We start from the raw sequence: 27,388 nt of genomic DNA, 5'->3' as shown, positions 1-27,388 counted from the left end.
TCCTCTGCTTGCATTAGTTTGATATTAAAATGCTCCATATCTAAAAATAATACCTGCCCTGTGCGCTTTGGCCTCTATGTGGCAGTGTCGTGCACACATTAAGCTACACTTAAAAGGAGTAGAAGAAGAAAGTGGCGCGCTTCGCGAACATTTTTAGCTCGTCTTTCGTAGATTACGGAGAAAATGGACCCGTGAGTATGATTATATTACCTTTTTCCGCGTGTTACCACAACGTTTGAGTATGAATATTTGTTATTTGAAGGTAAATACCTCCTGCGATGTGCTAATTTGTGTTAGCCTAATTATCCATTGAGTGCTAGCATTAGCGCATACAAACGGTTGTATTTAAGGTGTCTTTCGTTATACAGTAAACTCCAACTGGGCGGTCAATAAACATCTTAAATGACACTTATATCATTGGATAGAGTTTTGAAACTTAAATAAACTCTTTTTTGTAAGAATCAGTTAAAGATTAAGCATTTTTAATTACACTTTTTATGTTGTGAGTTGGATAAAAACTATTCAATTTTTTTCCCCTACGGTGTCTTGAGCGTCTTAATCCCAGACGTTGCCAAGAGCCAACGTGGAAATCTCTTTCATTTGTGAAAAAATTTAGTTCAAAGCCACAGAAAATGCCTAAAACAAAATGCTGAAAAAATTTCCTAACTGGGATGTGGCGATTATCCATTCAATTTGACAATTGGAGCACTATTTGAGGCAATAAAACATGTAAATAAGCCAAAGAATTTTCAAAGAAGTGCAGTTTTATTTATTGGGATTCACTGTTTTTCCTTCCCACTTTATTTACATTAAACAGAAGAATGTGAGCCCAGAGAGCAAGTCCACATGTCGTGTGAGAAGGAGTGAGCGGTCCACGCGGAGTCTTTTGGGCTCAGAAGACGGCGGAGGAGGATTGTCGTGATGTTGGAAGCTGACGAGGTATCACGGGTCATCTGTTTATTGTTCACGCACAGTTATTGTTATTACGTTTGATCATCATCGGTGCACCCTACGATAGAAAAGCTACATCTACATAGAAAATGTGGACTTTTCCCTTAAAATAGTCATTGGCTTACGGTAATGGCACACTGAAGCTCAAGCCAAGTCAGGTGAGGGACTCATGCTGGACATCTTTTTGTCTCTCTGGAAATTCCAAAGAAATAGTTGAGCACTCTTTTTTTTTTTTTTTTTTTGCAACCTTAATTGACTTAAACATAGAGTACATACTAACTCGCATTTTTTTGGCACTTGCGTCCATCTCTCATGGTCCTCCTAACTTCTCTCTCACAATAGAAATCTTCAAATTCAACACAGTAGGTCCTGATCTTAAGGGTGATGATCGTTTTGAACCTGAGCACACGAGTTAGCATCTTGTGTGAGAGTGCAATATGATAAAATGCATGATTGTAACTCGGCTGCACGAGACCATGACTTGTGCCTGTGGGGTAGCGTCGGATACAACCTGAGGTAAAAGCCTGTTTCAATAAGGTCTTGCAAAATGACCAAATCTGACCTAGCTGACTTTGCCGTTGACCAAGGCGTGGTATTGCCAATGATTAGATTTTTATATCGATTGTGTGTGAATTTCTTTACCTGTGTAATCAATGTTGAAACAAACTCAACGACAGACATTGTAGACAAATGTCAACATGAAACCCGGCCAAATGCATATTATATACTGTATGTCTTGTTTGTGAATGATTTTGCCGACATGCAACTAGGCGGTTTTTCAGTGTACATGAGATGCTAACTCAAGCGCACAAGATGCTAGCTTGTAAATGTGGGACACGGGCTATCAGAAGACGACTACTCAGCAAACATGGCAATAGATTTTTTTTCCTGAATTGCATTGTTGTTCTTTTAAAAGCCTCCTGGAGCCCCATGGGAAAAAAATGAAATATTGGCCACCATATACTATGTCATTGTAGGGGCTCCATATTCTTCTCATCGCTTAGGTTTTCATTTTCGAGTTGTGGCGTATTTTAGAACTTCACCAGCCCACGGCGAGGTCCTCCAGGATTCACTTCTCTGTCTTTAAAGTTTTCTTACACGCCCTTGTTTTTACCGTGAGGATGATATCTACAGTGGTTCTCTTCTAACTTTGGTACAGCTAATGAGAGTCCAGAGGGCGGCGGGGAGCTGCAGGTTGTAAATCAAGCGCATTTCCACTAAAAATACATAAAAGAATAGCTTACAATTGATCATGCGCTAAGCCACGCCCCCTAAACGCAGATTGGCCAATCACATTTCTAATAGAAATAAAGGGCGAGCCGCAAAGCTAATAAGGTTAGCTATGTGTTCGCTAGCCGGGAAAATCTTGCTGCTTAATATGATACTTCAGAATGCATTTTTTTTTCTTCTTAAGCGTTTTTTGTTATCTTCATGATTGGGGTCTGGAAGAGATCAAATATTTTTCAAGATTTTTAAGAAAATCTTTGTTAAGGAGGGGCGGGTCTTAGCGAAAGGCCAATTAATTATGGTTGAGGGTAGAAAGGCTGATGTGCTATAATGTGATTATTTTACAAGTATCTGTCGGAGGCATGTGCACAAGGTCCATTTTTTGTTAGCTTCAGCGAAGCATTCACAGCTTTTTTTTTTCTTTTATGGCGGCTTGGCAGATAGGTAGGAAATGAGGGCGGCGATGGCGCAGATGTAGGTCACGATCCCGAACACGATGGAGAGCACGGAAAGCCACAGGGCCTGGCGGGACGCCGCGTTGGCCCCCTGGAGGTCGCCCTCGGCCGAAGCCTTGTTGGTCTGAAAGAGGACACAAAAATTGGAGTCACCAATGGCTTTTTTTTTTTTTTTTTTAAATATAAAGAACCTGTTACTGCTCCGACGAGGCCGTTTTGCCGCATGCCTGTCTTTGACTCTGACTGCTCACGCACCCTCCCAACCTCCTCGCCTCCCTTTTCTACCTCCACGTGACACGATTGGCTCTCTGTCACCTTGAGGCTTCTTATTATGACTCTAATTAAACCTTAATGAAGGCCATTGATTCCGTAGGACGGCCTTTGCTACTTTGCTTTACAGAAGCGTTAATGGGATTTTTACACGGCTGATGTTGTCCCCCCCCCCGTTTTATCTTCTAGATGTTCTAGATCCTCTCGCCACTTTCCAATTTATGAGGATACTTCACAGTCCTGACAGAGGTTTATGTGCATTACATAATTGATTGCATTGCTAAGAACCAAGATATGACTCACTGACTCCCCGAGACCACAGTTTGAGAACCACAGCTTTAGACACTGAAACAAATTAGATTAAAAAAAAAAAAATCCCTTTTTATTCCCAGCACATTTGTTTTACATTTTAAAATTGTGCTCGCAGTCTGTGTGTGTTTTGATCCTTTGTGGTTAACTTAATCCCGCAAATCTAAGTAATCCCTGCACTTGAGTTGCACTTAAAACAGGGAGGCTGTTGTTAGTCCATTGCTGCCAACTCAAGTGCCAGGTTGCATCTCGTCAGCTTGGAACTAATGTGTGTATGTGTGTGTGTTCACCTTCTGCGAGAGGTAGAAGGCGGCGATGCCCAGGGGCCAGAAGCAGCAGAGCATGGAGAAGAAGGCGAGGCCCAGGTAGTCCTGAGGGATCATCAGGGGGAAGTTGCTCTCGCTGTCGCTATCGCTGAAGTCTTCCATGGACGAGTCCTGAGGGGGGCCAGTGGACACAGGCGAGAGGTCAGAATTATTATTTTTTTTAACATGCTGGTTAGTTGTCAAGGACCTTTTGAATTCTGTTGCTTAACCACTATAAAAAACATTATATAAATATAATAAAACTTAAAAATAGATCAATAAATAATGAATAAAATAATAATAATAAAATAAATAAACATACGTCAACACTGAACCATCTAAGTGGATGTCGGAGGCCTCAACCAAATATTTAGTTTTTAAAATCACACAAAACTGATAATGTTCCATTTTTTAAAGGGGTGATGACATCACACATGGTATGAGTATAAAATGGCAATACACATGATCAATATAGACAATTTATTTTACAGAGCAGATGCCTTTTCAGCGTTTGTCCGGCAGCATCGGAACTTTACTGATACCATGCGACTAAATGAGGTCATGTGACCGATTGAGGTTAGCCCGAACGACGTGACTCACGCGTCGTTGGCGAACGAGGGTTTATTCAGTCTGACTTCCTGTATGTCTCGCTTTATCGCATGAATGCGCGTGTGCACATGATGCAGCTGCGGCTAATAATAGGCAGCCCCGCATCACACTTTTTTTTTTACATCTTTGGCCATTTTAGCTCTGCTTTTGCTTTTAGAAAACAATGATGGACATTTTTGCAACTGAGAAAAAATTGTATGCAAATAACCTATGATCAACAATAAAATTCGGAAATTGCCCGCTTTTCGATACGCGTCATCAAGAGTCAGTGCAAAGACAATCGTGCTCATGTTTGAACTTCAGGATAAATAATGTGATTTTATGCTTGGCTTCTTCCTGTCTGCTTTAATGTATCAACATGGGCCATTTTCTTTTGCAAAACGTTTTGGGCTTGGCAAAGTGCAACGAAGGAGAAGAAGATGCCGTGTTGCCTTTGAGGTCACTGCGAGGTTTCCTTCCCGCAAGACGGCACTTTTTGCATGACTGGACTGCCGCCAGAATCCCAAATGAGCTTTTTGTCTGTCCTTGAGGAGCAAAAACTCTTTTGATAAAAGTGTTTAGAGCAGTGCACATCCAAACAAATGTAAAATCGCCTATTGTCGGATTCAGATGCAACTTTTCAAATTCAGTATTTATGTTCCTTGTGAGCACCGTTGAAAGGAGAGCCGTCATGCCACAATCGTTACCTGCGCAATGTGACTCCTTGACAGCTTTGCTTCGTCGCTGTCCCCAAAATACTTTTGCTGGCACGCTTCTATTAATAAATACAGACGCTTGTGCTTATAATGCAGTTATCCTTCTCAGAGCAACAGCAGCAGCAGCAGAGGATGTGTCACACCGCTAAATGATGTCATTAAATATTGCGTCATGTCTCAAACTCACAATTTACTAACACGTAACATAAAATATAATGTCAAATATTAAGGAGGAATCAGGCAGGACGCCGACTTACGTCCGAGTCGGGCAGCAGGTCGTCTTCGTCGTCCATGCTGTAGGTGGCGCTGTGGAAGTCACCGTGCGCCTCGGCCAACAGCTTGCGCTCCAGCGTGGATCCGGGCCCGATGTCCACAAAGGTGGTCTCCAGGTAGTCCTTGCTGAGAAGCGAGTCGGCGTGGCTCCAGATGGGCGCAGCCGGGTAGAAGGACTCGAACGTGCGGGGCAAGGAACATGGGTCCAGAAGCTGATGCGGTTGCTGAACATCTGGCGGGTGTCCGCAGTAGCCCCTCCATGCCATAGGAGGGTAGGCCATGTCCTCCTCGCACTTGACCAGCATTCCCTTGAAGACTCCCCCGGGAGCCGGTCCCGACGGCAGATGCGGACTTTCCCCCAACAGAGGGTGCTCCAGCTCATCGCGATTCTCCATCGCTGGCTTTGACTGGCATCCACGCCCCAAAATGTAATCTACGGAATCGGACTGGCTCCCCCCCCCCCGATGAGTGCACAATGGGATTAGACGCTTTGCCGGCTGCTAGTGTTTCAGCGATAATCCATCTTTAATCCAATTCTATGATTTCTCTCGGTGAAAACTCAGGCGAAGAGGACGACAACACGCGTTGTATCCGTCGTCCCCTGCAGGTTAGGAATTCCAAAACCTCGGATCTTCAAGTCTTCCTTTCTGATGATGGACATCCAATGAAGAACCCTTTCAGGAAATCCTGGAACAATCCGTTCGGACGTTACGATGTCGCACTTAATCCCAGGTCACTGCTAGTCCCGCGGTTCACGCAGTTAACTACCAGTTGACCTTTGCTGTCGTTCTGTCTTGGCCTTTGATCGTTTGGGATATACGAGGAAAAGTTCTTGTTGGAAATAACAGATAAAGATGATTTCAAAGGTGCAGTTTTGTCAGTGACTGGCGACCAGTCCCAGGTGTTAATTTTGAGAAATAGTCTCAACGAAGGGATGAGATTGCGGACTGCTCCGATGTAGATGCTCAGTTTTGTTGCCTTTGTCTTTGCGGCTGACTGGCGACCAATGCAGGGTGAAGGATTATCAGGATTATCTTTTCTTTGCAGATTGCAAAAAAGGTTCTGGTGTGGAATGACCACAAAGACTCAGAAGCTGTTGTGATTTCCAGGTGGCATATGGTTGAACGGTGACCAAATCAGGATGCGGGATTTATAGATCAACTAAAGAGTTTGAACCAAAGTTATTAAAAAAAAAAGGTTTTAGGAATGATCGTCAATGAACAAAGTAGCTTCGGGACTTTTCAAGGTGCAGGTCGGTGGTCTCTCATATCCAATCTAGGTATGAAAATGGCCTCGGATGGATTTGAAAAATAGCAATTGAGCCGCTCAGATTGTCTTTGAAAAATCAGATACAGGTTGAATGCGGACAAAGAAATGGGAATTGAGCTGCAGTGAGTGTTGATTATGCCCGAGCGTCACTCAAACTCGTGGCGCCGTGGGCGGATTGGGGCCATATTGGAGGGCAGTTAATCTGTAAAAGCAATGAGACTCCAGAAATAGAATCCTAGCGCCTACGCCGGCGGTTCAAACCATCCGCCGGCATACAGCGTCCATCGCTGCATGGCGTCACGACGAAGAAATCAAACAACCTCCGTGTTGATTTACGGCACGCCGCCTCTGCCGCTGGCCCCAACTCCTCCGGGACGTGTATTTTTAATGTGGTCCATCCAACTTCACAAGCTTTAAGTCGGGACAAATGAGGAGTGCCAGGCTCTTTATCTGGGCTGCTACAAGGAAGAGGAGCTCTATTAAAAAGAAGCAACAAAGACATTTCAGCATTGAACGTTCGCTTGATCTACAAACCATCGTCCTGCAGGAATACGCCGGATCGATGCGCGTCAATAGTGAGCCTGTAGAACTATCGTTTCCTTTTTAAAGTCAGTCTATGTGAAGTATAAAAAAATCCCAGAGGAACTTGAAATTAAATTCTGGAGCAGAGCAGATGCGTTCCACATCAACTTTATATAAAGCAGACCTTTGGGTAACACAGCGCTCGCTCCGAATTTAGAAAGTTAGTTTTCGGATCAATAGACTGTAACACTTACTTAGTTCAGCTTGATGTCTTCCAGGCGTCCTCAAATAAAATCAGGAAGGGCTCTGCGGGGACACATAGAGATGTATAAAAACAATATTTGAAAATGTCAGCACAAGTCAGAGCAACTTTAAAATACATTTTGCTGATAGATTCCAACTATGATGCACATTTTAGATTCGACAAAAGCCGGTCTAACTTGCGGCGCAGGTGATGTAATGCGATACAAAAAACTATGAAGGCAATCAGTAGCACATGAATGGAGCATTTCATTACACTCGGGAGGGAGAAGAAGAAGGTGTGATTGCATCATCAGTCATCTTTCACTCTTCTCCTACTCGACTTGCGCTCGTTGGATCCACGCTTCCTGTTCTCCCAACGACTGCATCTTCATTCCAGTCGCGATGCACTCAGCTTATTACGCCCCCACCCCATCCACTTCCTCGTATTCCGCAACGCTAATAAAACGGCGACAAGGACACGGCCACAAATCACAAACGGCGTGTAACAAGAGGCGTGCTTTTATTTAATGAGGACAATGCGCGTTTTAACAACCAAGCCGGAACGATACAGTATATCGATATCGCTCTTGTATCGTCATCTCGCAGTGGTACCACTTGATTCTGTGGATCTCGAATTCTTTTGGGCCCAGGGAGAAATTTCTCATAAATCCCATAGAAAAAAAAAAAAATACTTTGAAGTACCTGCACAATCCCAAGCTACAACGCTCCACTTTGAGACTCCAAATAAAGCTAATAAAGCTTTTATGAGGGCCAAAAGATGATAATTATTTGCATTATTTCCTGAGGGAAGCCGTGTATGCTAACAATGGCGAAGCTGAGGTACAATAGCAAAAAGGAAGCTAAACTGCTGCTGCTGCTGACTCGCTCTGATTTTCAGCCACTCTGCAGTCTCACTCGATGCGTTTCGGCACACGCACAATGCAAAGTGCCGGCGGTCCAGTAATTTGCTCCAGCACAAACGAGCGGCCAGGGACGGGATGCGGGAAATCACACTCGCTAATGAAAACACATGTATGCCCCCCCCCCAACCTCCTGGGCTGCTCGGACCCAAGCTGGGGTATAAGTGAGGCTTACACGAGGCTCATTGATTTCATCTCTGTGATAAAGATGCAGCTCGATGACTTAAAAAAAAAAAAAAGAGGGAAAAAAATGACACAGCTTTCTTGCCGTTTGCAAAGTAAGCTCCTGTTCCTATGGAAACGCATCGAGCCGGCTGGATGAGAAGTGAAGGGCGGGCTATTTATTTGCCACTCTATCATGACACTCTTAGTAAAACTGCCGGCTTAAAAAAAACAACAAAAAAAAGCAAATTGCTGTGACCAATCCTATTTGTGTCACACTGAGGTCAAATTAGGATATGTGATTAACGAAGATTAATAAGGATGCGCTCCCTCCATCTAATTTTGAAAGACGCACACTTCTTAGCCTGACTAAAATAAAAGCAGGATATAATTAATGCACATTTATTTTATTTTTTTTTAAATTTAGTACATTTTTAAATACAGTTCAGTTATATTTAACTTACACTGCAGCCTTCCCATACTGTATCCGAGTGCAGGGTTAATTTTCATATTCTTTATCATCATAATATTAAATATCCTGTACTGGTTTTTTACTGTCTTGTAATGTTTGTTGTTCTGCTGCTAATTGGCGACCTTATTTGTATTTTTTTGCGGTAGCGTAAAAAAGTTCAAGTTTGAAAACCATGATTAGACACACACACACCAAAAATCTAAAAATACTGCCTTGTGCAATGAAGTGTTTTGGACATGGTGTTCTGTGTGGAGCACAATGCTGCGTTGCTGTCGTTTGTGCACGCCTGTGTGTGAGTGTGTGTGTGTGTGTGTGTGTATACAAATGAGCCAATGATGTGTGGCTGCCTCCTGCAGCTGTTTTCCAACCCAGTTTGCATTCATCATGTCTTCTGCTTCTGAACGTTTTAATTGGGAGGCTGATGTCACTTGGTGCACGTCTTCCAAAACACAAAAAAAAATAAAGTGTGCGTGTGTGTGTCATGTTTCAGGTGAGCCAAGCACACAGGAACAAAACAAGGTAGTCTTATTTTCGTACGTACGTGAACTCAGCTCGTGGCAATCTTGAGCTTGCGTTTGCAATATCATCATCGCACACAATTTGCCGTGTGTGGCATGTTCTGTCACGCATGTGACACCAACTTTCTCAAGTTTGGTGAAATGAGAAGACAAAATATTGCATCTTTCTCATTTTAAAATATTATTTATAGTATTTATACGATCGTCATGACATGAAATGTCATATGTAACATATACATTTGTGTATTGCTATAAATAAAACACCATATCATTATTAAAAGGATGGGTTGAAAATGGATCGACCTGTTTATTTGGCACAAATTAGATTTTATTTTTGCAAAACAACCCAAAATTCATTCAAAATAACCCAAATTCTTGGATCGGTCCAATTTTAAGATTGTATTATATCCCTTGTGTGTATCCTTAATCAATTTTGTACATCTATGCACGTACACGTATTACAATTTTATGCCCTATACGACAATATTGCAAATACTAAAACCTAATACTGTCATGTTTGTACATCTTAAGTTTCATTTTCCACATATTTCTTCAATCATGAAAAAAATGGCATGCATGACACTCGGGGATAAATGCAATATAAAATGAATGTATAAAAATAGAATAGTAACTGGCTGCTGTAAAAAAAGGAGGAGCACACAAAGCCAATTCAAATGGCTCGTGAATCCGCATGCGACGAATGAATAATCTCGTCATATTGTCGCCTCACCTTCAGGTCGGCTTCTCTGCTGTCTGGATGAATCGTCCGACGGGGAAGGAGACAATCGTCCGCTCGTCCCGCATTGTTTTGCATCGGCGCTGGCGCGCACGGTAAGACGTCAGTGCTGCATCGGACTGCCTCCCCCCCTCCCCTCCCGCGTGTCGTCTCCTCTCCCATCCTCCTCCTGGCTCCTCCTCAGTGGAGGGAGCATGGCGTTCCTCTCTCGTGACTCCCCAACTTCTCTGTGAGCCTCATTATCGCTGCCCCCCCTCCACCCCCTTGCGCTTTGCAGCTCTTGCATCCTAAAATCTCGTTCTTTAAACGCGTGTGTTTCAATTACTGCAAAGGGGGGGGGAAATTGCAACGGAGCATGCTAAGTGAGGACATTTTGCCTTTTCTTACTCATTTAAGAGGATTACAAAGGTCAAGGCTTGATTTTGGGTTGGAATTAGGATTGGGGTTAAGACCAGAATTGCAGAGGGGAGGGAAGGGAGGGCTTTAAGGTTAGCAAGTGTGTGTGCGTACGTGGGTGTTGAGAATAGATTTTTTTTTTTTAAATTCAGGCTGTGTTATTTTAAATATGTGTGTACTTTGGAAGTTTCATCTCTCTCTCTCCAGCATCAAACCATTCTCGCTCTCTATCTGTCCATCATTTGTTACAAACCAATTTTAGATTGGTTGTGTCTATCTGTCCATCCATTAATTTGTCTGATAGTGGTAAAAAAAAAAGGATTCAAATTTGGAAATCACAAACCGAATTTTAAGGGCTCGCGATTGAGCACAAAACGATACGGATAATTGACAACTTCCCTGCACTGCATTTAAAAATGATAACGTGCAAATGTGCTCAGCAGGCGTGAGCAATCTACATAAAGAGGTGGGAGAACAAAAGATGCAGGGGGAGGTGCTTAGTGCTTGTTTGTTATGCATCATGGGTGCATGTGTGTGTGTGTGGTGTTATCTTCTTCTTTCTTCCATGCCCACTTCACCATTTCTCTGACCCACTTTGGCCCTCCTGAGTCACACTCAAGAAGGCATCAGCATGCATGTGGATAAAACGCTGCAGTCAACCAATCAATGGCCTGGCTGCCGCTAGCTTATGTTGACTATTTAATGAGGCGGACACGCACAAACTCACACACACGTACACACCTCAAAATCCTTTTTTTTTTTTCGTTATTTGTTTGAGCGGCCGCAAAGCCGTCTGTCTGAAAGGGTATTTGTCTTCAGAATCCATCACGGGGACGAGGCTCAAAGCACTGAGGGATCAATTCTCTTGGCTCTCTTTTTTTTTTCCATATTCCCAAAAAATATAGACTCTGCTTAAAATAGAAATGCTGATTCAACTCTTAAGTAAAATAAAAAAGTTTTATTTTTTACTCGTTCCCAAAAGATATCGACTGCTAAAACTAGAAATGCTGATTCAACTCTTTTAAGTGAAATAAAAAAAGTAAAATGGACATTTTCCCGTCACAGCGCGATGAGCATCTCACCTCCTTCGCTATCGCTCATTCCCTCCAAGCCAATAATCAGCTAACGGGAAATTGGGGCCAAAAGGTCGCGACCACCTTGCAGTTAGGCAACCATTGACTTTTCCCGAGCTGCCAATGCAAGACGACTAAACCAACTAAACTAAACACCAAAACATTTTTTTACTTCCAGCTCCAAAGAAGTATGAGCCAGCTCTGTACATAGAAAATAAATCGAAAGCTTGTGTTCTCTTCCCCCCCAGGAGCGCCTGAAAGGCCACCTCAGCAAACCTCGAGTTTTTCAATCGGGGGGGACAATACCTCGCTTGGGGGGCGGGGTGTTGACAGCCGGAGGTGATAAGTAGCTCATTAGGGAGAACACAACTAATCCAATTCTTCTCCACAGCTCCAAAACACGCTCGTCAATCTTTACGCTCCCATTAGATTTCGTTGCAACCTGCTTTTTGTTGTTCTCAAGCAGCCCCGAGCAAAAGAATCACGTTTGGGGAATTGCTCTTCCTGCGTGAGGTAAAATTGGATACATGCTGTAGCACAGATGAGAATGTTCAAAACACGATGCACGTGACAAAAAAAAAAGCACATCTCGTTTTTTTTTCCCTCTCCCTCTTTTGCAAAATCTCTATTTTGATTTTTTTTTTGTTCCACGCCATGAATTTGTCGACCTCACTATGAACCGATACGGCTCGTCGTTACGGTCATTTGCGAGGAAACGGGCCAAGATGGCTGCTAATCGTGGATTGTGATGGCGGCAACGAAGCAGAAGCAAATAACGAAATAATGAAAGCCCGAGTCGTCGTTTAAGGGGATTAAAAGTCTTTTCCGTGAGGATGGACTTGAGTCACTGTCACGGAAGACGAGAGCCAACAATTCAAGATGGAGGCACAAGCGGTGGTGGGAGGGGACGACGGGGGGGGATTCTGCTTTCAGGCTTTCGGGCAATTAAAGTGATTAATATCCTCCCTGTGGAGGTTTGTGGTGGTTAATGGTGGCAGATTATCAGGGAGTGTTGCTCCGACTGTTAGCAAGTCAAAGAGGCTACGCTCCTCTATTTACACTCGTGACAGGAGAAACAATGAAATTGGAACTTGTGAAGAATAGCTTGCTGTCCAAATTTCCCCGCGGAGGAAGTACGTTTGTGAGGACATTGAGATCGGATACGTTCTCATCCTCCGCCGTGCATTCGGCGACGTGCTGAATAATAGACAAGTACTTTTTCGCCCTCCGTTCCTCCGCAGTTAATCCCGGCTCGCCGCGGCTGCTCTCGTTACTTGAATAAATCATTCCGGCCTTCGGGATGACAAGTCCATCAGGGTGGACTAACTCTGCCATCTTGTCTTGTTACACAGTCTCCCCTCCCCTTCGGGTGGCCTTCACAGGCTCTTTGGTTGGTACACGTGTGCAAAAAAAAAAAAAAAAGTACAACACAATACAACTTTATTTGGAAATGTAACAAAGCACTTTTGTTATAACAATAGGGACAACCGCAAAGACAGTAAACGGTCATGTGTGTGATGTTAAAATGTCTCAAAAAAAATTTAATCCAAAGTGCCATTTGGTTGTATTTAACTTTAAATACCCTGCTCTCGGTCCAAAAAGGAACAGAGCCAGACCGCTGTTATTTATACCCTCGGTGTAGTTTTTGCCCAAGGTCGGCTGGAAAAGGCTTCAGCTCACACACACACACACACACACACACACACACACACGAAATGAAGAAAAGGAAAGAAAGGTTGGTTTGATCACATTACAGAGGAGCACAGTATTAATACTACTTGATTAGATGACGCCGCCTTGTGGTCAGCATTGGGCATTGCACAGTCATTAAACAACATATATGTACATAGTCTGTAAAATAATACAATCATAATACAAGCAACCATCTCCAAAAACACACACACATTTCATACTACTAGAAGACTCATTCTTTTTTTTTTTTTAGTTCCTTTCCAGTCAGATAACCAGGCTTAAAGTTGGAGTATATTAGGCATCACACTAAAAACATATTGAGAATTGATGAATATTGAAATTCACAGAATATTAGAGAAGCTGTAAAAAAAAATATATGCGGACCACTTCCTTGTTTGCCAACCTGAAAGCTATCCAACATTATGTGGTGGTGAGCGGGTTCTGTGTATGTTGTGTTAAAAAGCAACTAAAGTGAAAAAAAGAATACTGAGACTCGTCCTTCAACCGTCTTTGACTGAGCAAATCCGTGAAACACACAATACATTGTGCGCCGCTTGACCCAAGTGCATTTTTTCCAGCTAAGAGAGAGACTTTGGTCGAACCTTGGGGAAAAGCTGAGGGAATAAACACACAAGAATAAATAAGTTCCTTGTTCACAGGGACCATTAAAAAAACTAAATCAAAGGCTTGGCATATTCATGCCAGGCCAGTAGTTGGCGATGTTACCTCTAAGGGGTGACAGTGACATATGGGACATAAAATTGTCTTACCCCAAAGTAGTTGCTGGGTACGAAGCCCTCGCGGCCACACAGTGAGGCCCACCACCAGTCGGAGCCGTCAACCTTCTGCAGGATGGTGACCATGTCCCCCTCTCGGAAGGTGAGCTCGTCCGGGGCCTGCGCCGGGTAACTCCACAAGGCGTACAGCACTCCGCTGTTCTCCGTGCCCATCGCCTCCTCCACGCCTGACAAAAGCATCATAGACACAAACATGAAGTCAGATAGGAACATCAAAAACACAAACGTGAAAGATAGGAACATCAAAGACACAAACGTGGAGTTTAACGTCAGCATTGTAGCCTCGAAATAAAATCAAAGACATCAACGACACGACAAACGTGGAGTTCAACGTCCGCGTTGTAGCCTCAGAATAACAAAAGAAAAACAGAATGAAATGAATTATGGCGACATCAAAGACCCAAACAAAAATAAAAGAAAAACTTTGAAATTAATCATAGCAAAATCAAAGACACAAATGTAAAAACAGTCTATATTTGAATGTGCGTGCCTCACCTCTTAGGAAGCTCTCGCACTCCTCAAAGCCGACGGCGTACGGGTCGCACTTCTGTGCGGCCGTGGCGCCGTCGCTCTCCGTCATGGCCATGACAGCCGCGCCGTTCCTGACCAGGAACTCGCACAGCGGCCGGTCGTTGCACGACGCCGCGCAGTGCAGCGGAGTCCTGCCGCACACAAAACGTCAAAGCGCTCTGACGTTTTAACGATATGCCCCCATGTAGACATTTACCATCCGTGGCTGTCCGGCGCGCTGACATTGGCGCCGACGCGAACCAGGAAATCCACCACATTGTAATGGCCGCCGCAGATGGCGTTGTGGAGCGCCGTGATACCCTCGTCGTTAGACTGGCTCGGGTCCGGCATCTGCGGGGACGCAGAAAGCTCCCACTTAGTCATAATAAAAGACTTTAGTCAAACATAAAACACACAGCTTCCCTTCCAATGACAGTGGTAAAATTAGCATTAGCATTAGCACCTCTTGTACAGCCCGCTGCACTGTTTCCAGCTCTCCCACCAGCGCACCATCCAGCGCCAGTACCAGCGGGCTCAGGCGGGCTCGTCTCCCGGAACTTTTGCGCTCCCGGCTGGCCCTCAAGATAGAATGGTAGTTCTGAAGGGACAAACACGGCTTGAGCTGGGATTCAAATGCATATAGAGTAGGAAAGGTCCGGAAGGTTTCTGTTTTCGTACTCTGCAATCTTGGAGGGTGGTGGCCTGGGGCGGTCGCGGCGGAGGAAGCGCAGCGCTGTTGTCCTCCCCCTCGGAGGAGCTGCTGGTCTCACTGCCGCCTTCCTCGCCCTTGTGCCTCCGCTCCTTACGCTGGAAGAGTTTGTTGATGAGCTTCTTGTACTGGTTGGGTTCGTACTGCGACGCCTTCTTCAGGGGCTGCGACGGTTCCACCGAGCCGCGCCTCTTCAGAGGTCGAGGGATCTCCGAGCGGATGCGAAGCAGCTCTTCTATGTCGGGAATTTCCTGGCTCTGGGCCTCGGGGGCCACCACGGGCTGGAGCCGGGTAGGACTGAGGGGCCGGGGAGGGCCCTCGTGGATCATGGGTACGTGGTGAACTAAGTCCAGTCTGGACAGCTCAGCGTCGATGTCACCCGGGTTCAGTGCTGCGAAGAAGGAATGAGACAACTTGTTCATTGTGTGAATGAAGACTCTTGGTTCGGGGAACCTTGACGGGAGGCAAATGTTTGAAGATGAAGATCTTTTTTTTTACCGTCGCTGTAAATGGCCGGTTGTCGGAGTTCAGGCGGCGGCTGCATGGCGGCCTGGTTGAGGAAGAAATTTCTGGATCCGCCAGTCTGGTAAGGAGCCTCCCACTGGTCTCCATGGTGGCCCCCTGGAGTCATTCTGGCGGACGTGGCGCCCCACTGGGGGTTCTGGAGACGCATGATGACGGAGAGCGGGATGGGCCTGCGTTGGCGAGATTGGCCGGCAGCGGGCGGAATGGAAATCCGGGAAATGATGGGTTGCTGGTGGTACTGATGGGATTGGGTTGACGACGGCACATCCGGGTGGACTGACACCCGAGTGTTCCTTGGCAGGGAGCTGTGAGAGAACTGGACAGGCGGAGCACGAGGGTTCTGAAAAGGAAGACAGTCATTTGTTTTGGTCTCAGAAAATTGGTTGTCCCCACAAGTCGGACTTTTCCTTCACACCTTTTTGGGGCTGGGGGCCGGTGAAGGGCCATCTAGGTTGGACTCTCTCCAGTTACTGTTGGGCACGGTGGCTCTGATCCAATCGCTTTCTGGAAGGAGACAAAAGGTCCATTGGGTGACATTTTCTACTCGTTTGTCCCAGTCGGCACACAAGGACTGACTGTCATAAGTGTGGTGAGGCTTGCTATCGAAGGACATGTCTAGATCCGTCTCGTTCCACTTGCCGGGACTCTTTTGCTTCTGCACGCCCTCATCTGGGAGAAACCACATAACAGGATTGAGAGGTTTTTCTTTTTGTGTGCCTAGCAAATTTCATGTCCCTTTGGAAAACTGATTTGGTTTTGAACAGCACAGCAGAAATGATCCCAAAGAACTCCAAATGTCGATTTCTCAATGGGACTTTTTTTAAGTGGGTGTGTACTCGTGCCGTAATTATAAGTATTTTGATTTGAGCTGATTTGTATCGTGTGCCCGCTGGGATTTGTCAAATACAGGGTGGGTATGCAAACCTGTTCTACAACTCCGTGTGTGTGTGTTTCCCAATAGATGGTGAAAATCATCAGATCCGGAGAAACTCACTCAGCAATCGAGCAGCAGCAGCAGCTCCACCCTCCTAAGCAATGCGAACCCTTCTTGCCACGTTGTTACATCACGTCCAACACAAATCGGTATGTTTACTTAGTGCAGACTCGACGAAAAAGGAATTTAACTGATACTGTATTTCTTCATCTAGAGGCTGCTGTTTGTTTTATTGATTCAGATTCAAAGGCGGGAAGGTCTTTTCCACGTTTTTTTTTCCCCTGACAATTTTTTTTAAATTATTTTCAGATTTTTATTTTTGCAATGAAAATTATAGCGTAAAATTTGTTTTGTCCATTATTTTTTATGACAGTCAAATGAAAAGGTCCTCACCTGCTTGTCTGAAAGTAAAAGCCCGAGGAAGCGTTTCCGCCGCGGGATGATGAAAAGATAAAGGCGAGGGACCCCGGTCGGGCCGAGGTGACCCGCGACCATCGAAGGGGCTGAGCCGGTTCGGCGAGGGCAGGGGTCGGTGAGAGGCGGCGGTGCGATTGGGGGACGAGCTCCTCTCCATGTAGCCCAGCGAACCGCGGGGACTCAAGTCGTAGCTTCTCCTCTGGCTTTGGGGCGAATGCTTGGGGCTCAAAGCACCCTGGGGCAGAGGCGAGGCGGCCCGACTGATCTTGGGCGAGGAAACCGAGCTGATTGAAGGCACCGGGGAAGTGGGCGCACTTTTGATCATGGTGACCATGGAGTCCATCGGGTGGAGGGTTGATGCGCTGGGCGTGTACGGCGGTGACATTGAGCTGATGTTATTCCAGCTGCTCGACCCCCTCAGTGAGTTGGACGTGCTGGATGGTGAGGAGATGTGCTGCTGTTGAGGAACCTGCGCACACACAGAAACGTTTACACCCTTGAAGCTCCAAACGCTGTGTATCTGCGCGTACCGGTCCACGGCGCTGTGTGTCCGGTGGTCCAGAGGAGGCCGCCTTCATCATGGAGCTGAACTCTTTGTCAAGCTCGTCCGCGCTAGCCAGCGATGCACTCAGGTCATCGTTCATAGTCTGGACTGGAGAGCGCCAAATCGCAAAGCAGACAATTAGCTCAAAGGATGATTGACAGGGTGATTAAATAGAAATGGGGGGGGGACTCACACAGTAGGTTGCTGCCATAGATGTTCTGAGAAGCCATGGCTGTCAGGCAGCGACGTTCAACTCCTGGGAAAATGGGATTTGTTTTTTTATCTTTCTATTTCCACGTATTAACTCATTTTGTGTACAGTTACAGTGCCAGTTGGACCCTTTCAAGCCGGGATGGTCTTTGTTGTTCTACTTTGGTGTGGTCCCACCTCGCTACTGAGGAGCCTTGCCCAATTGTCAGGTATGTTGAACCGTTTACGTCCTCCCCGAGGGGCAAACGTGCAAAAACCATCCACACCCTTTTTGTTTGTGTCGAGGTGAGGCAGACATGCCAAAAGTGCCCAGACTATGATTATGCATCCACTTGTGTAAGTAAATAAATAAAATGATAGAAAGTTGAATAATTAAATCACTAAATTAATTGATAGATAAACATATTAATTGATTAAATTAAATATCAATCTAATAAATATTAAATAAATAAATGTATATGCACTCACCCTAGATAAATAAATAAATAACTAAATTAATTAATAGATAAATAAACATACGATAGTTAAATAAATAAAATATCAATAAAATGTATTAAATAAATAAATAGATGGATGGATGAATACATAAATATATATGAATAAATAAATGCATACACACACACCATGTGCAGATAAGTAGTACTGAATCAACTCTAATGAGAAATAAAGTCAAGTGTTTTGCTAACATAAACGTCCTCAACACTAAACTTTGACTTTGTCAAGTGTTGCCACTTATACATCACATGCAACACGGGTGCATATTTCCCGGTAGATAAACGAGTGGCACTGTGAGCGACATCTGGCAAATTTGAACCAACATTAGCCAGGCACCTCGGAAGAGGTTCACACTATCGATAAGATCGGCCGTGCGGGACTAACAGTCGCATTCCGCAGCAGACCTTCAACGTCATCCCTCCCCCTCCCACACACACATCTTATCTTTGTCAAGAGAGTGCGCAACACAAAGCCAGATCACGCACAGGTCACATCATGGTCCAGCCCCTCCGCTTCCTGGCATGACACCCCCACTCCGTCCCGTCACCCACCACTCAATGTTTATTGGACTGCTCATGGCGCTGAGGGTTCTTGTTTGCTTTCTGTCCAAAGGTCATTTGGACGTCACCACTTTCGGGGAAGTCACCCAAATTGACAGAGAACCCTATCAAACAGCGGCAGTGTATTTTAACTAATATTCGTCAGCAACCTGACCAGTTCAATATGAAATTATGGTTTCCCTTTTTAATTGAATAATTATTATAAAATTAAATATTATAAAAAATTGAATATATATATATATATATATATATATATATATATATATATATATATATATATATATATATATATATATATATATATATATATATATATATATATAAATTATTATTATAATTTTGTTGACAGAGATTAATACCCGGATTGCTTAACAGCCCCACCCATGTTTGACTAAGTGAGACAAAATGCGGTCGCAGTGTCCTCCATTCCCACTTTGTTAACCTGCTGATTCACTTTTGGACATTTCTCAAGAGCAGTTGTGCAAAAGGGATCACGCCGCTCTTCCTCTTCCCACCGTTAAGCATGCAACAAAGATCCTTTCACCGACAAACTTTATGTGTAACAGTTCAGGACAATCACGGTCAGTTGAGCGGAATACCGGGGTGTGTCTGCTACAATCACTGCTGTGTGTGATTCAAATCTTCCTCTGAGATCTTACATCACCTTTTTTGATCTTATCCGTGTTTCCACAATTTCCTTCCACCTGAATTCTGCTGGCAGGGGATGCAATGCCAGATTGTCATACTTCCGCAAGACTTGCTGACATGTGAGACTTGCCTAAATCCCACGAGACCGTGGCTAAAACAAATCCCATGAACCTCTACGAAATCTTCTAAGGTTGCATATTCATTGTGTAATAGAGGCCAAATCTAGCTCGCAGCAGATCCTCAATTCCATCATGTTGAGCTAAGTCTGCGACCTGTCACCGACCAAGAATGCCTCACTCAGTCTTTTCTATTTGCAGACAATGACAAGAGTTACGCCCTAGTTCCTCACAACAACTCTCCACTGCCTTGCAAGCCACAGAGGTAGGTGCTTGACGTTGCCTCATAAAAAAAAAAAAAAAAACGTACCAAACAAGCAAGCACACATTCTGTTCACAAAAGGCAAGGAAAACAGGACCGGCAATAATAATAATGTTTCTCAATCTGTGTGTGATTTATAATCACCTTTTTGAATTGGTCATCAAAAATCAAAAGATTAAAGATAATATATATAATATAAAAATAAAATATATATAAAAAATATATTGTTTATTTATTTTCAAGCTAACATTGTGTTTCAATTCTGGGCTGAATATAATTTTAATATTTCACTGGTCGGGTCTGCGTGACCCGAAGTATTGATTAAAGATTAATTTGTACATGTTAGCCTCCACAATCATTCAAGCATGATTCAAATTGGAAATTTGTTTAAAAGTTTTCTTCTCTGCTATGTTTGCTGCACGTGACTCAAGAATCTGTCAGTGCTGCAACACATTCTCAACATTTCTAGACAACAAAGCAGACGGCCATTACACAGATTTGCAGGTTGTTCCCCCCAATTTATATTCCTCTTCCAAGCAATTATGGGCGTTTTTTTTTTCTTTTTCGGTCGGCTGCCAAAAAGCGAGTGTCGGTGCACAGGAGCAGTGGTGGTTTGGGGCAACGGGCTTTGTGTGTCCTTCCCAAGTGTGATTAAACGCTTTGGGGTGAACCGTACAGAACATGTGTTCCCTATTTGCAGCTGCAAGTTTCACTTTTCCCACCGTGTTTTTTAAACCACTCTAAAAACGCAGAGGCTTAATCATTATTACAGTAAAACCTCCTCCCCCCCTGAGGTTGTACAATTGGGAATTGTGCTGAATTTTTCAGAAGCCTCTTTCAATTTGAGTCACTTCTCAACAGGCAGCAGTTTGGCAAGTTCTTCAAAAAGAAACTTCAACTTGATTATGTCCACTGCTGGTTGAAGCTTGCTGTCAAACTAAACACAAGACAAATGAAATTGCGCAATGTTTAAATCAATCTGGCTAACTGCTAGTTTGATGCTAACACATAATGCTACAGATAGGCTAACAAATAGCATTAATGTGATAGAATGGTTATTTGAATACAGTTGTGCAACACATAGATGATAAAAAGACAATATGACATATTCTTTATCCTCTCCGGAAAAACTATTACACCGATCAAGAGCAAATTTTAATCACTGATGGCTTTATCTCGTAAAACTAAATCACATTGCATTACATTATATTGTTGTTTTTTGGGGGAGGCTGGAATGGATTAATTTGATTTTCATTCATTTCATTTGTCAAGGATGATTTGAGATAAAAGTCTTTTGAGTTACAGACATCTTCACAAAATCGATCACTTTGGAGGAATTTGTGTTGTTGTGCTGAACATGAAATTGCGGACACACAACACTTGGCCACGCACCACTCGGACATTCTGCAAGCAGGTGGATTTGCTTGCAGACGTGAGTTGGCTTTGCGCATCCCAAGTATGTGTCAATCCCTCGTGTCAAGCTTCAGGCCAAAAATCCTTCAGGGTTCGAGTTCTGAACAAGTCCTGATGTGTTCCGCCAACACAGCATTTTGCACTTTAGGGTCACGGGTTACTATGACAACTTAGTCTTCTATTGACCGAAAATGTTTTTGAAATCTGAGAGCAAATTTGAAAAGAAAAGAAAAAGTCACGTAAGCACAATGCAACATGCAAAGAAGAATTTCGAACCTTGAACATCCAAATGATGAGGCAGACGTGTTAATCTGCATTGTCCTTATCATATCTCAAGTAGGCCTGACCGAGTCTGAATTTTTTTTGTTTCACAAACAAGCAATAAAGTTTTTGCAAATACTTTCTGAAGCACCCTCAGGGATTTGTTCAATCAACATTTACAATCATAACAAATCTGATTGTACTTATTACATTGTCATAGTCCTAAATTGTGGCAATAAAGTCACATGAATGAACATGAAATTGGTTCAAATCGGAATGAAACTCAGACAAATCTGGGTTGTTGCTTTGATGCCCGCATGTAATTAATCGTGCAGGAACAGGCTGTGGTATTTCAATAGATGCAAGCCAGACGGTTACAAAATTAGTTACATCTGATGTTCATTAGTTCCGAACAAAAAATAAAACCACCCTTGCCTCTAAGTATTCCACACAACGGACCGTAACGTCACTTTTGAGGGGGTGGGTGTTACTTTCCTTGCAGGAATGCACATGAGAAGTCGCTTACCTCAAAGAAAACGGAAAGCTCTGGTCCTCCTCCCTTTGAGACTGAGAGAGAGAAAATCTGCGTGTCCTGATCTGGAACACTTTTTTTTCTAAGCTTCCTGAAGTCGGCTGCCCAGTCACAGTGTGTTATTTCCTCCAGGCGTGCACACACACATAACTCTAGGTCCGCCCCTGCTCCTCCTCCCTTCATAAACGCAAGTAACCCGAGCCAGGTGTTTGAACCACAACTGGCCAGGTATAACATGCTGCCCCTTCATTTTTTGTGACAGATTTTTTTTCTTGCCATTATTTTTTTTTTTTTGTATATGTTATTCATAAAATGTATGCATTTTTCAAATTTCCAAACTATTAAGTAAGTTAAGGTTTAAGTTTGAAAACTAGACATAGTAATCGACTAATAACGTAATCAAATGAATGTAGTCTTTGTCGTGCGTGCTTTTGACAGAACAGCGTCACCGACGTGCCAGCGCGACCTCTGATTGGTGACCTGGCTAACCATGTGATTCGCTTTTTCACACCTAGGCCCGCCCCTGAACGTGAACACACTTCCGCCCCAAGATGGTCGTCGGCGCCTTTCCAATCGCCAAGCTCCTCTACCTCGGAGTGAAGCAGTTGAGCAAGCCCGTCGCTAACCGGATAAAAGCTGGGGCTCGGAGGAGCGAATTTTTTAAGAATTACATCTGCATGCCGCCGGCTCAGCGTGAGTAACCGATCTTTAAGGGTGTCTAGTGACCGCTAGACGCAAGTGTCAGACATGCACGGACATACATTCGCCGATGACCAATGAGAATGCTCTTGGTAAAACCTCATATCCAATAGACGTCGTGAATACACGTGACTGACCAATAGTAGACAAGAACAGGCAGGCTGGGCGGTTCTTGATTGTCATTGAGTGTAGCTAGTCTAGCATCACACGGCGACTTGTAGTTATTAAATTAAAAAATAGCAATACAATTTAATTTAAATTGATCAGGACACCTAAGTATTGATTGTCTGGCTATCATGTACATTGATGTAGTTACTTGAAGCACCTTCCAGCTAAATGCCATTAAATAGAAGCCATAAAGTAGCTTATGAGTAAATATAGTACATTTACACGTTTAAAAAAGAAAGCCATTTTAGCCTCTGTCCATTCTTATTTAGACACCAATATAGGCTTTTGGGGAAAAATCTAAATAAAAACAAAACATTTTCCAGTATTTCAGAGAACTGAATCATACCAGCCACTATTTAGGTGCTTGTACCACCTTATAAAATATGCAATTTTATCACTGTCATTGCAGTGTACCACTGGATCGAGATGAGAACCAAGATGCGCATCATGGGTTTCCGTGGTGCCAGCATTAAGCCACTGAACGAGGAGGCAGCGGCGGAGCTTGGCGCCGAGCTGCTGGGCGAGACGTTGATCTTCCTCGTGGGCGGCGGGTGCATGGTGCTGGAGTACACCAGGCAGGCGGTCAACTCGCGTAACAAGGAGGACGAGCTCAACGAGACGCTCACCAGCCTACAGACTCAAATAGCAGAGCTCACGTTCACCACAGAGACGCTAAGCGCCCAGCTGAGAGAAGTGAACAGGCAGCTAGCCTCCTTTCCTACGCCCACCAAAAAGTGAGGAAATGGCGTAAACGTGGTACGCGTATGGACATAAGAAGACTTGATGGCAACATGTAAAGCCTGAAGCTGCTACTTCACTGCTACTCCTGCGTGGAGGAAGAAGTGGACATAACATCAGGGCGATGTGTTTTGGAATTGCAACTGTGTGCAAATAAGTGGATTGCTATGACATTCATAGTGTATTTTCTGTGGTTGATATTACATGCTCATTACAAAGTGGAATGATTGGTTTGAGAATTGAATCAACAAATTCAAAAGTTAGTATCTGATAATGGCATCTGTTTGGATATTTAATAATTTAAGAGAGGCTCAGTTAATAATTAACATGCCTAGAGTGTAAAGGGGGGGAGCACTTAGTCAATATCACTGTGAATCACTTTGCTGATTTATGTGTAACTGCCATAAGGGGTGAACAATGGTGTAAAATAAAGACGATGATGCCATTAATAATGAATTTGCTCTAAAAACAGTGGCGCTTATTTTAATGTCATACTCTGCTACAAAACTCAATGTTTACCCCATTTTTTAAGCAGATGAATTTATTGATTATCAGAGAAATTAAACTGCACGCATAATTTTGCTTCATGTGGTAGATATAGGGCATAAAATTACTGATGAAAAAAATGCTCTTGTGGGGAATCTCAGACTACATTACCCAGTATTCTTCAACCATCGCCACTACGTCACTTCCTCTTTGAAACGCGCGTTCTCATTTACGATACCGCAACCAATACTTCATTTTCATGATGAATTAGTGTTAAAACACAAAATCCGGCAGTCAAATATTAAATGGTTGAAATTACGTTGTTTTTTTTAACTCGCTCAAACTCATCTAATGGCGTTAGCTGGCTGGTCCGCTAGAGGGCAGTCGTCGCGCTTTTCATCTACCTCGCTTTTGTTGGCCACGAGACGAGCGGTGGGCAAGGTACAAATCATTGCAGGACTTTTGATTGTTTTGTTGCTTTGACACGCGAATGCTCAGCAAAATGCCCAACTTGCATGCGAAGCCAATGCACGTTTTCTTTTCAAGCGGTAGTGTTTCGCCTTGCGCTCAATGCATCGTAATGAAGCTTCCCATAAGCTAGGTATGGCTAATATCAAACGCGATTAAAGCCAAAACGATAAACAACGGGATTTATACACCTGTATAAATAGTAGGCAGTTTTGTTTGGTAACGCTTATAAATACCCCGTTACCCCCATTCCTTACGTGTTTTCTTAATTTACAGTCGTTTAGCCAAACTAACAAATATTAGCCATATTTTTGGGGCGCCCTTTTAAGTTCATTACAACGCTGTAAACTTTGCCATATCTCATCCCTGCGCTTTTTCTTGCCAGCCTTTGTTTTGCGCGCACGCTAAGCAACGCGATGAGTTGCGACGTGATGAAACTGAAACTAAACGAGCTCAAGAGCGAGCTCCAGCGTCGCGGCTTGAACGCCATCGGTCTGAAGGTGGACCTGGTCAGGCGGCTTAAGTCGGCGCTGGACAAGGAAGCCCTCGGAAGGGACCAAACGGAAGAGCTGCAAGGTAAACACACCCTGGCATTTTAACACACAATTTCACAATTCAATATTGATTCAGCAAGTTACCTAGCAAGAGTTTCAAGCTATTTATTGATACAGTAAATAAAACAGGATAAATGCAATAAACCCATTTAAGTCACGTTTCTCTGCGGACGTTCACAGCTTCTGCTGGAAGCGACAGCGATCCACTGCTTGAGGAAGATAGAGAGAGTGACTCGGGAAGCTGCTACGAGGAAGAGGAGGCAGAGTTTGAGGAGGACTCAGAGTCTGGCTGCAGCACGATAGACTTTAGCACCAACGCCGAGCTTCCTAAAACTTCCCCCATACCTGAGATGGTGGTCAAACTTGAACTGGATGAAAAGGAAGACGTCATCATCAAACAAGGTGCGTGACGGTAAAAAATGTCAATCTTTGAATATGTGATGAGTGAACTGCTTTACTTGAGATGCTGCTGTTGCAAATGTTATTAATTGGTCCTTCATTACAGAAATGAAGGAGGACCTCAGAATTGAGAATAACCCAGAGACACAGAAGCAGGTGGAGTCGGAGATAACTGGACAGCACGGTCAAAAGCGACGGCGCGAGGAAAGCAGCGGCGACAACAACTTTGAACAACCCAAGGAGAAGAGGTACGCATTCAATATTTCAATAAGCTCGTTCTTACTTTGATCAAATGAATGGTTGCCAGTACTGACGGAATTTACAGATCATGGAACATGCAAAGATCTCCCGCCAGCTGGCAGTCTGGAGACGAAAGGTAAAATTAGTATATATATGTATTTCCTACATCCCAGTGCAGTGAAAAAAACTTATTTGTGATTTGTATATTTTATATTTTGCATGTCAAGCAGTGATTCCAGTTCCACACCTGATGACAGTGTGAACAAAGGTAAAAAAAAAAAAATCCTGCATCTCACACCACAGCAATGTAATTTTTTTTTTAAATTGCATCTCATTTATATAATTTACAGATGTATGGAGCAGAGATGATGTGGAGGACTGTAGCTGGCATGAAGCCGGCTGGGAACCAAATCAATTCTCCTTCACCGCAAGCCCCGGACCACGGAGCGCCGCCGCCGAGTTGGATTCCACCTCGCCGGCCGATTTCCTGGAGCTCTTCCTAACCGACGAGCTACTCCAACAGATCGCGGATTGGACCAACATGTACGCTACTCGCTATTTTCAAGCTCAGTCCGAGCGCTTGCCGCATAGCAGGAGTTGCGGCTGGAAACCCGTGTCAGTCGAAGAACTCAAAACTTTATTTGGACTCACGTTTATTACCAGTTACGTCAAAAAGCCAACAATTTCATTATACTGGAGTATGGATGAGGTTGACGCCACGCCCCATTTCGGCCAAACCATGCCAAGGAACAGATTTCAGCTCATATGGAAATTCTTTAAATTCAACAATACCACACCGCAGGACAACAATGACAAAATGTACAAAGTCCGTCCAGTGTTGGACTACGTGGTGGAAAAGTTCAAGGAGATGTATCAACCAGGACAAAACATTTGCATTGATGAGGGGATGATGCTTTGTCGGAGCCGCGTATCCTTCAGAGTGTTCAACCCTAAAAAAACGGTCAAATATGGAATCAAGTCATACATATTATGCGATTCCGCCACCGGATATTGTTTCAACCTGCAACCCGATGTCAAGGAAACTCCGATGACGTCGGAGATTGTCTTCTCTCTCCTCGATCGTCTCCCAGGTTATGGTTATTCGCTGTACATGAACGAGTCTTACAATTCCGTAGCAATGTGTGAGCTTTTATTGGGAGCGGAAACGAACATCTGTGGAAAACTGAAGAACAATAGGGGGGAACCGAAGATCTTTAGGAAGGTGACAAAGAATGAGTTGCGTATGGAGGACAAGGTTACACGACACAATAAGAAGGTGATGGTAGTAGCGTGGCAGGGAAAGCTCTATGTGACAACTTGCCACAAAGATATATTGAAGGAAGTGCCCCAGAAGGGACAGAAAGATGAGGGTCCTACCTCAAAGCCGGAGTGTGTCGCAGCGTACAACTCCTCCATGACTGGGGTGCAGAAGCTGGACCAGAAAATTACATACTACCCCTTCGTCCGGAAGTCGACAGACTGGTCCAAGAAGTTTGTTGCTTATCTTTTCCAGCTATGCATGTTTAATGCTCATGTCATCTACAGAGCAAGGCACCCAGAGGAACGTATAACCCTCTTGGAGTTCATGCGCAGCGTTGTCAAGTCC

The 27,388-nt window shown here is 44.0% G+C and overlaps 3 protein-coding genes across 7 annotated transcripts; 1 reads left to right on the top strand and 2 right to left on the bottom strand.

Moving 5' to 3' along the window:
- Nucleotides 1–84: 84 nt before the first annotated feature.
- On the top strand, nt 85–23,859 carry opa3 (outer mitochondrial membrane lipid metabolism regulator OPA3). 4 transcript variants are annotated; one of them, XM_088380233.1, is made up of 9 exons: nt 85–191; nt 818–939; nt 3,519–3,679; nt 9,937–10,031; nt 16,600–16,721; nt 17,854–17,952; nt 19,764–19,827; nt 22,546–22,723; nt 23,307–23,859. In XM_088380233.1, the coding sequence occupies exons 8-9, from the start codon at nt 22,582–22,584 to the stop codon at nt 23,633–23,635; spliced, it is 471 nt and encodes a 156-aa protein (XP_088236359.1). In that variant the 5' UTR covers nt 85–191; nt 818–939; nt 3,519–3,679; nt 9,937–10,031; nt 16,600–16,721; nt 17,854–17,952; nt 19,764–19,827; nt 22,546–22,581; the 3' UTR covers nt 23,636–23,859. The 4 variants fall into 4 exon arrangements, with proteins under 4 accessions (XP_088236359.1, XP_088236360.1, XP_088236361.1 ...); XM_088380234.1 differs by having other exon boundaries at nt 3,515–3,679; XM_088380235.1 differs by lacking the exons at nt 85–191; nt 818–939; nt 3,519–3,679; ... (1 more) ...; nt 16,600–16,721; nt 17,854–17,952 and adding an exon at nt 19,312–19,379.
- Nucleotides 2,388–10,081, bottom strand: tmem91 (transmembrane protein 91). 2 transcript variants are annotated; one of them, XM_088380229.1, is made up of 5 exons: nt 9,931–10,081; nt 7,140–7,191; nt 5,079–6,839; nt 3,503–3,649; nt 2,388–2,757 (listed from the first exon to the last, which is right to left on the bottom strand). In XM_088380229.1, the coding sequence occupies exons 3-5, from the start codon at nt 5,487–5,489 to the stop codon at nt 2,602–2,604; spliced, it is 714 nt and encodes a 237-aa protein (XP_088236355.1). In that variant the 5' UTR covers nt 5,490–6,839; nt 7,140–7,191; nt 9,931–10,081; the 3' UTR covers nt 2,388–2,601. The 2 variants fall into 2 exon arrangements, with proteins under 2 accessions (XP_088236355.1, XP_088236357.1); XM_088380231.1 differs by having other exon boundaries at nt 5,079–6,821.
- On the bottom strand, nt 12,829–22,203 carry ppp1r13l (protein phosphatase 1, regulatory subunit 13 like). The gene is made up of 13 exons (XM_088380216.1): nt 22,025–22,203; nt 17,727–17,789; nt 17,520–17,641; nt 16,966–17,458; nt 16,215–16,307; nt 16,054–16,142; nt 15,612–15,978; nt 15,083–15,504; nt 14,868–15,002; nt 14,622–14,755; nt 14,390–14,556; nt 13,868–14,061; nt 12,829–13,711 (listed from the first exon to the last, which is right to left on the bottom strand). The coding sequence occupies exons 2-13, from the start codon at nt 17,761–17,763 to the stop codon at nt 13,676–13,678; spliced, it is 2,289 nt and encodes a 762-aa protein (XP_088236342.1). The 5' UTR covers nt 17,764–17,789; nt 22,025–22,203; the 3' UTR covers nt 12,829–13,675.
- Nucleotides 23,860–27,388: the final 3,529 nt, after the last annotated feature.

This window comes from Syngnathus floridae, chromosome 7 (assembly GCF_059516105.1).
Source record: "Syngnathus floridae isolate MCC-2025c chromosome 7, RoL_Sflo_1.0, whole genome shotgun sequence".
Taxonomy (NCBI): Eukaryota; Metazoa; Chordata; class Actinopteri; order Syngnathiformes; family Syngnathidae; genus Syngnathus; species Syngnathus floridae.
This window is presented reverse-complemented; position numbering and strand designations above follow the sequence as displayed.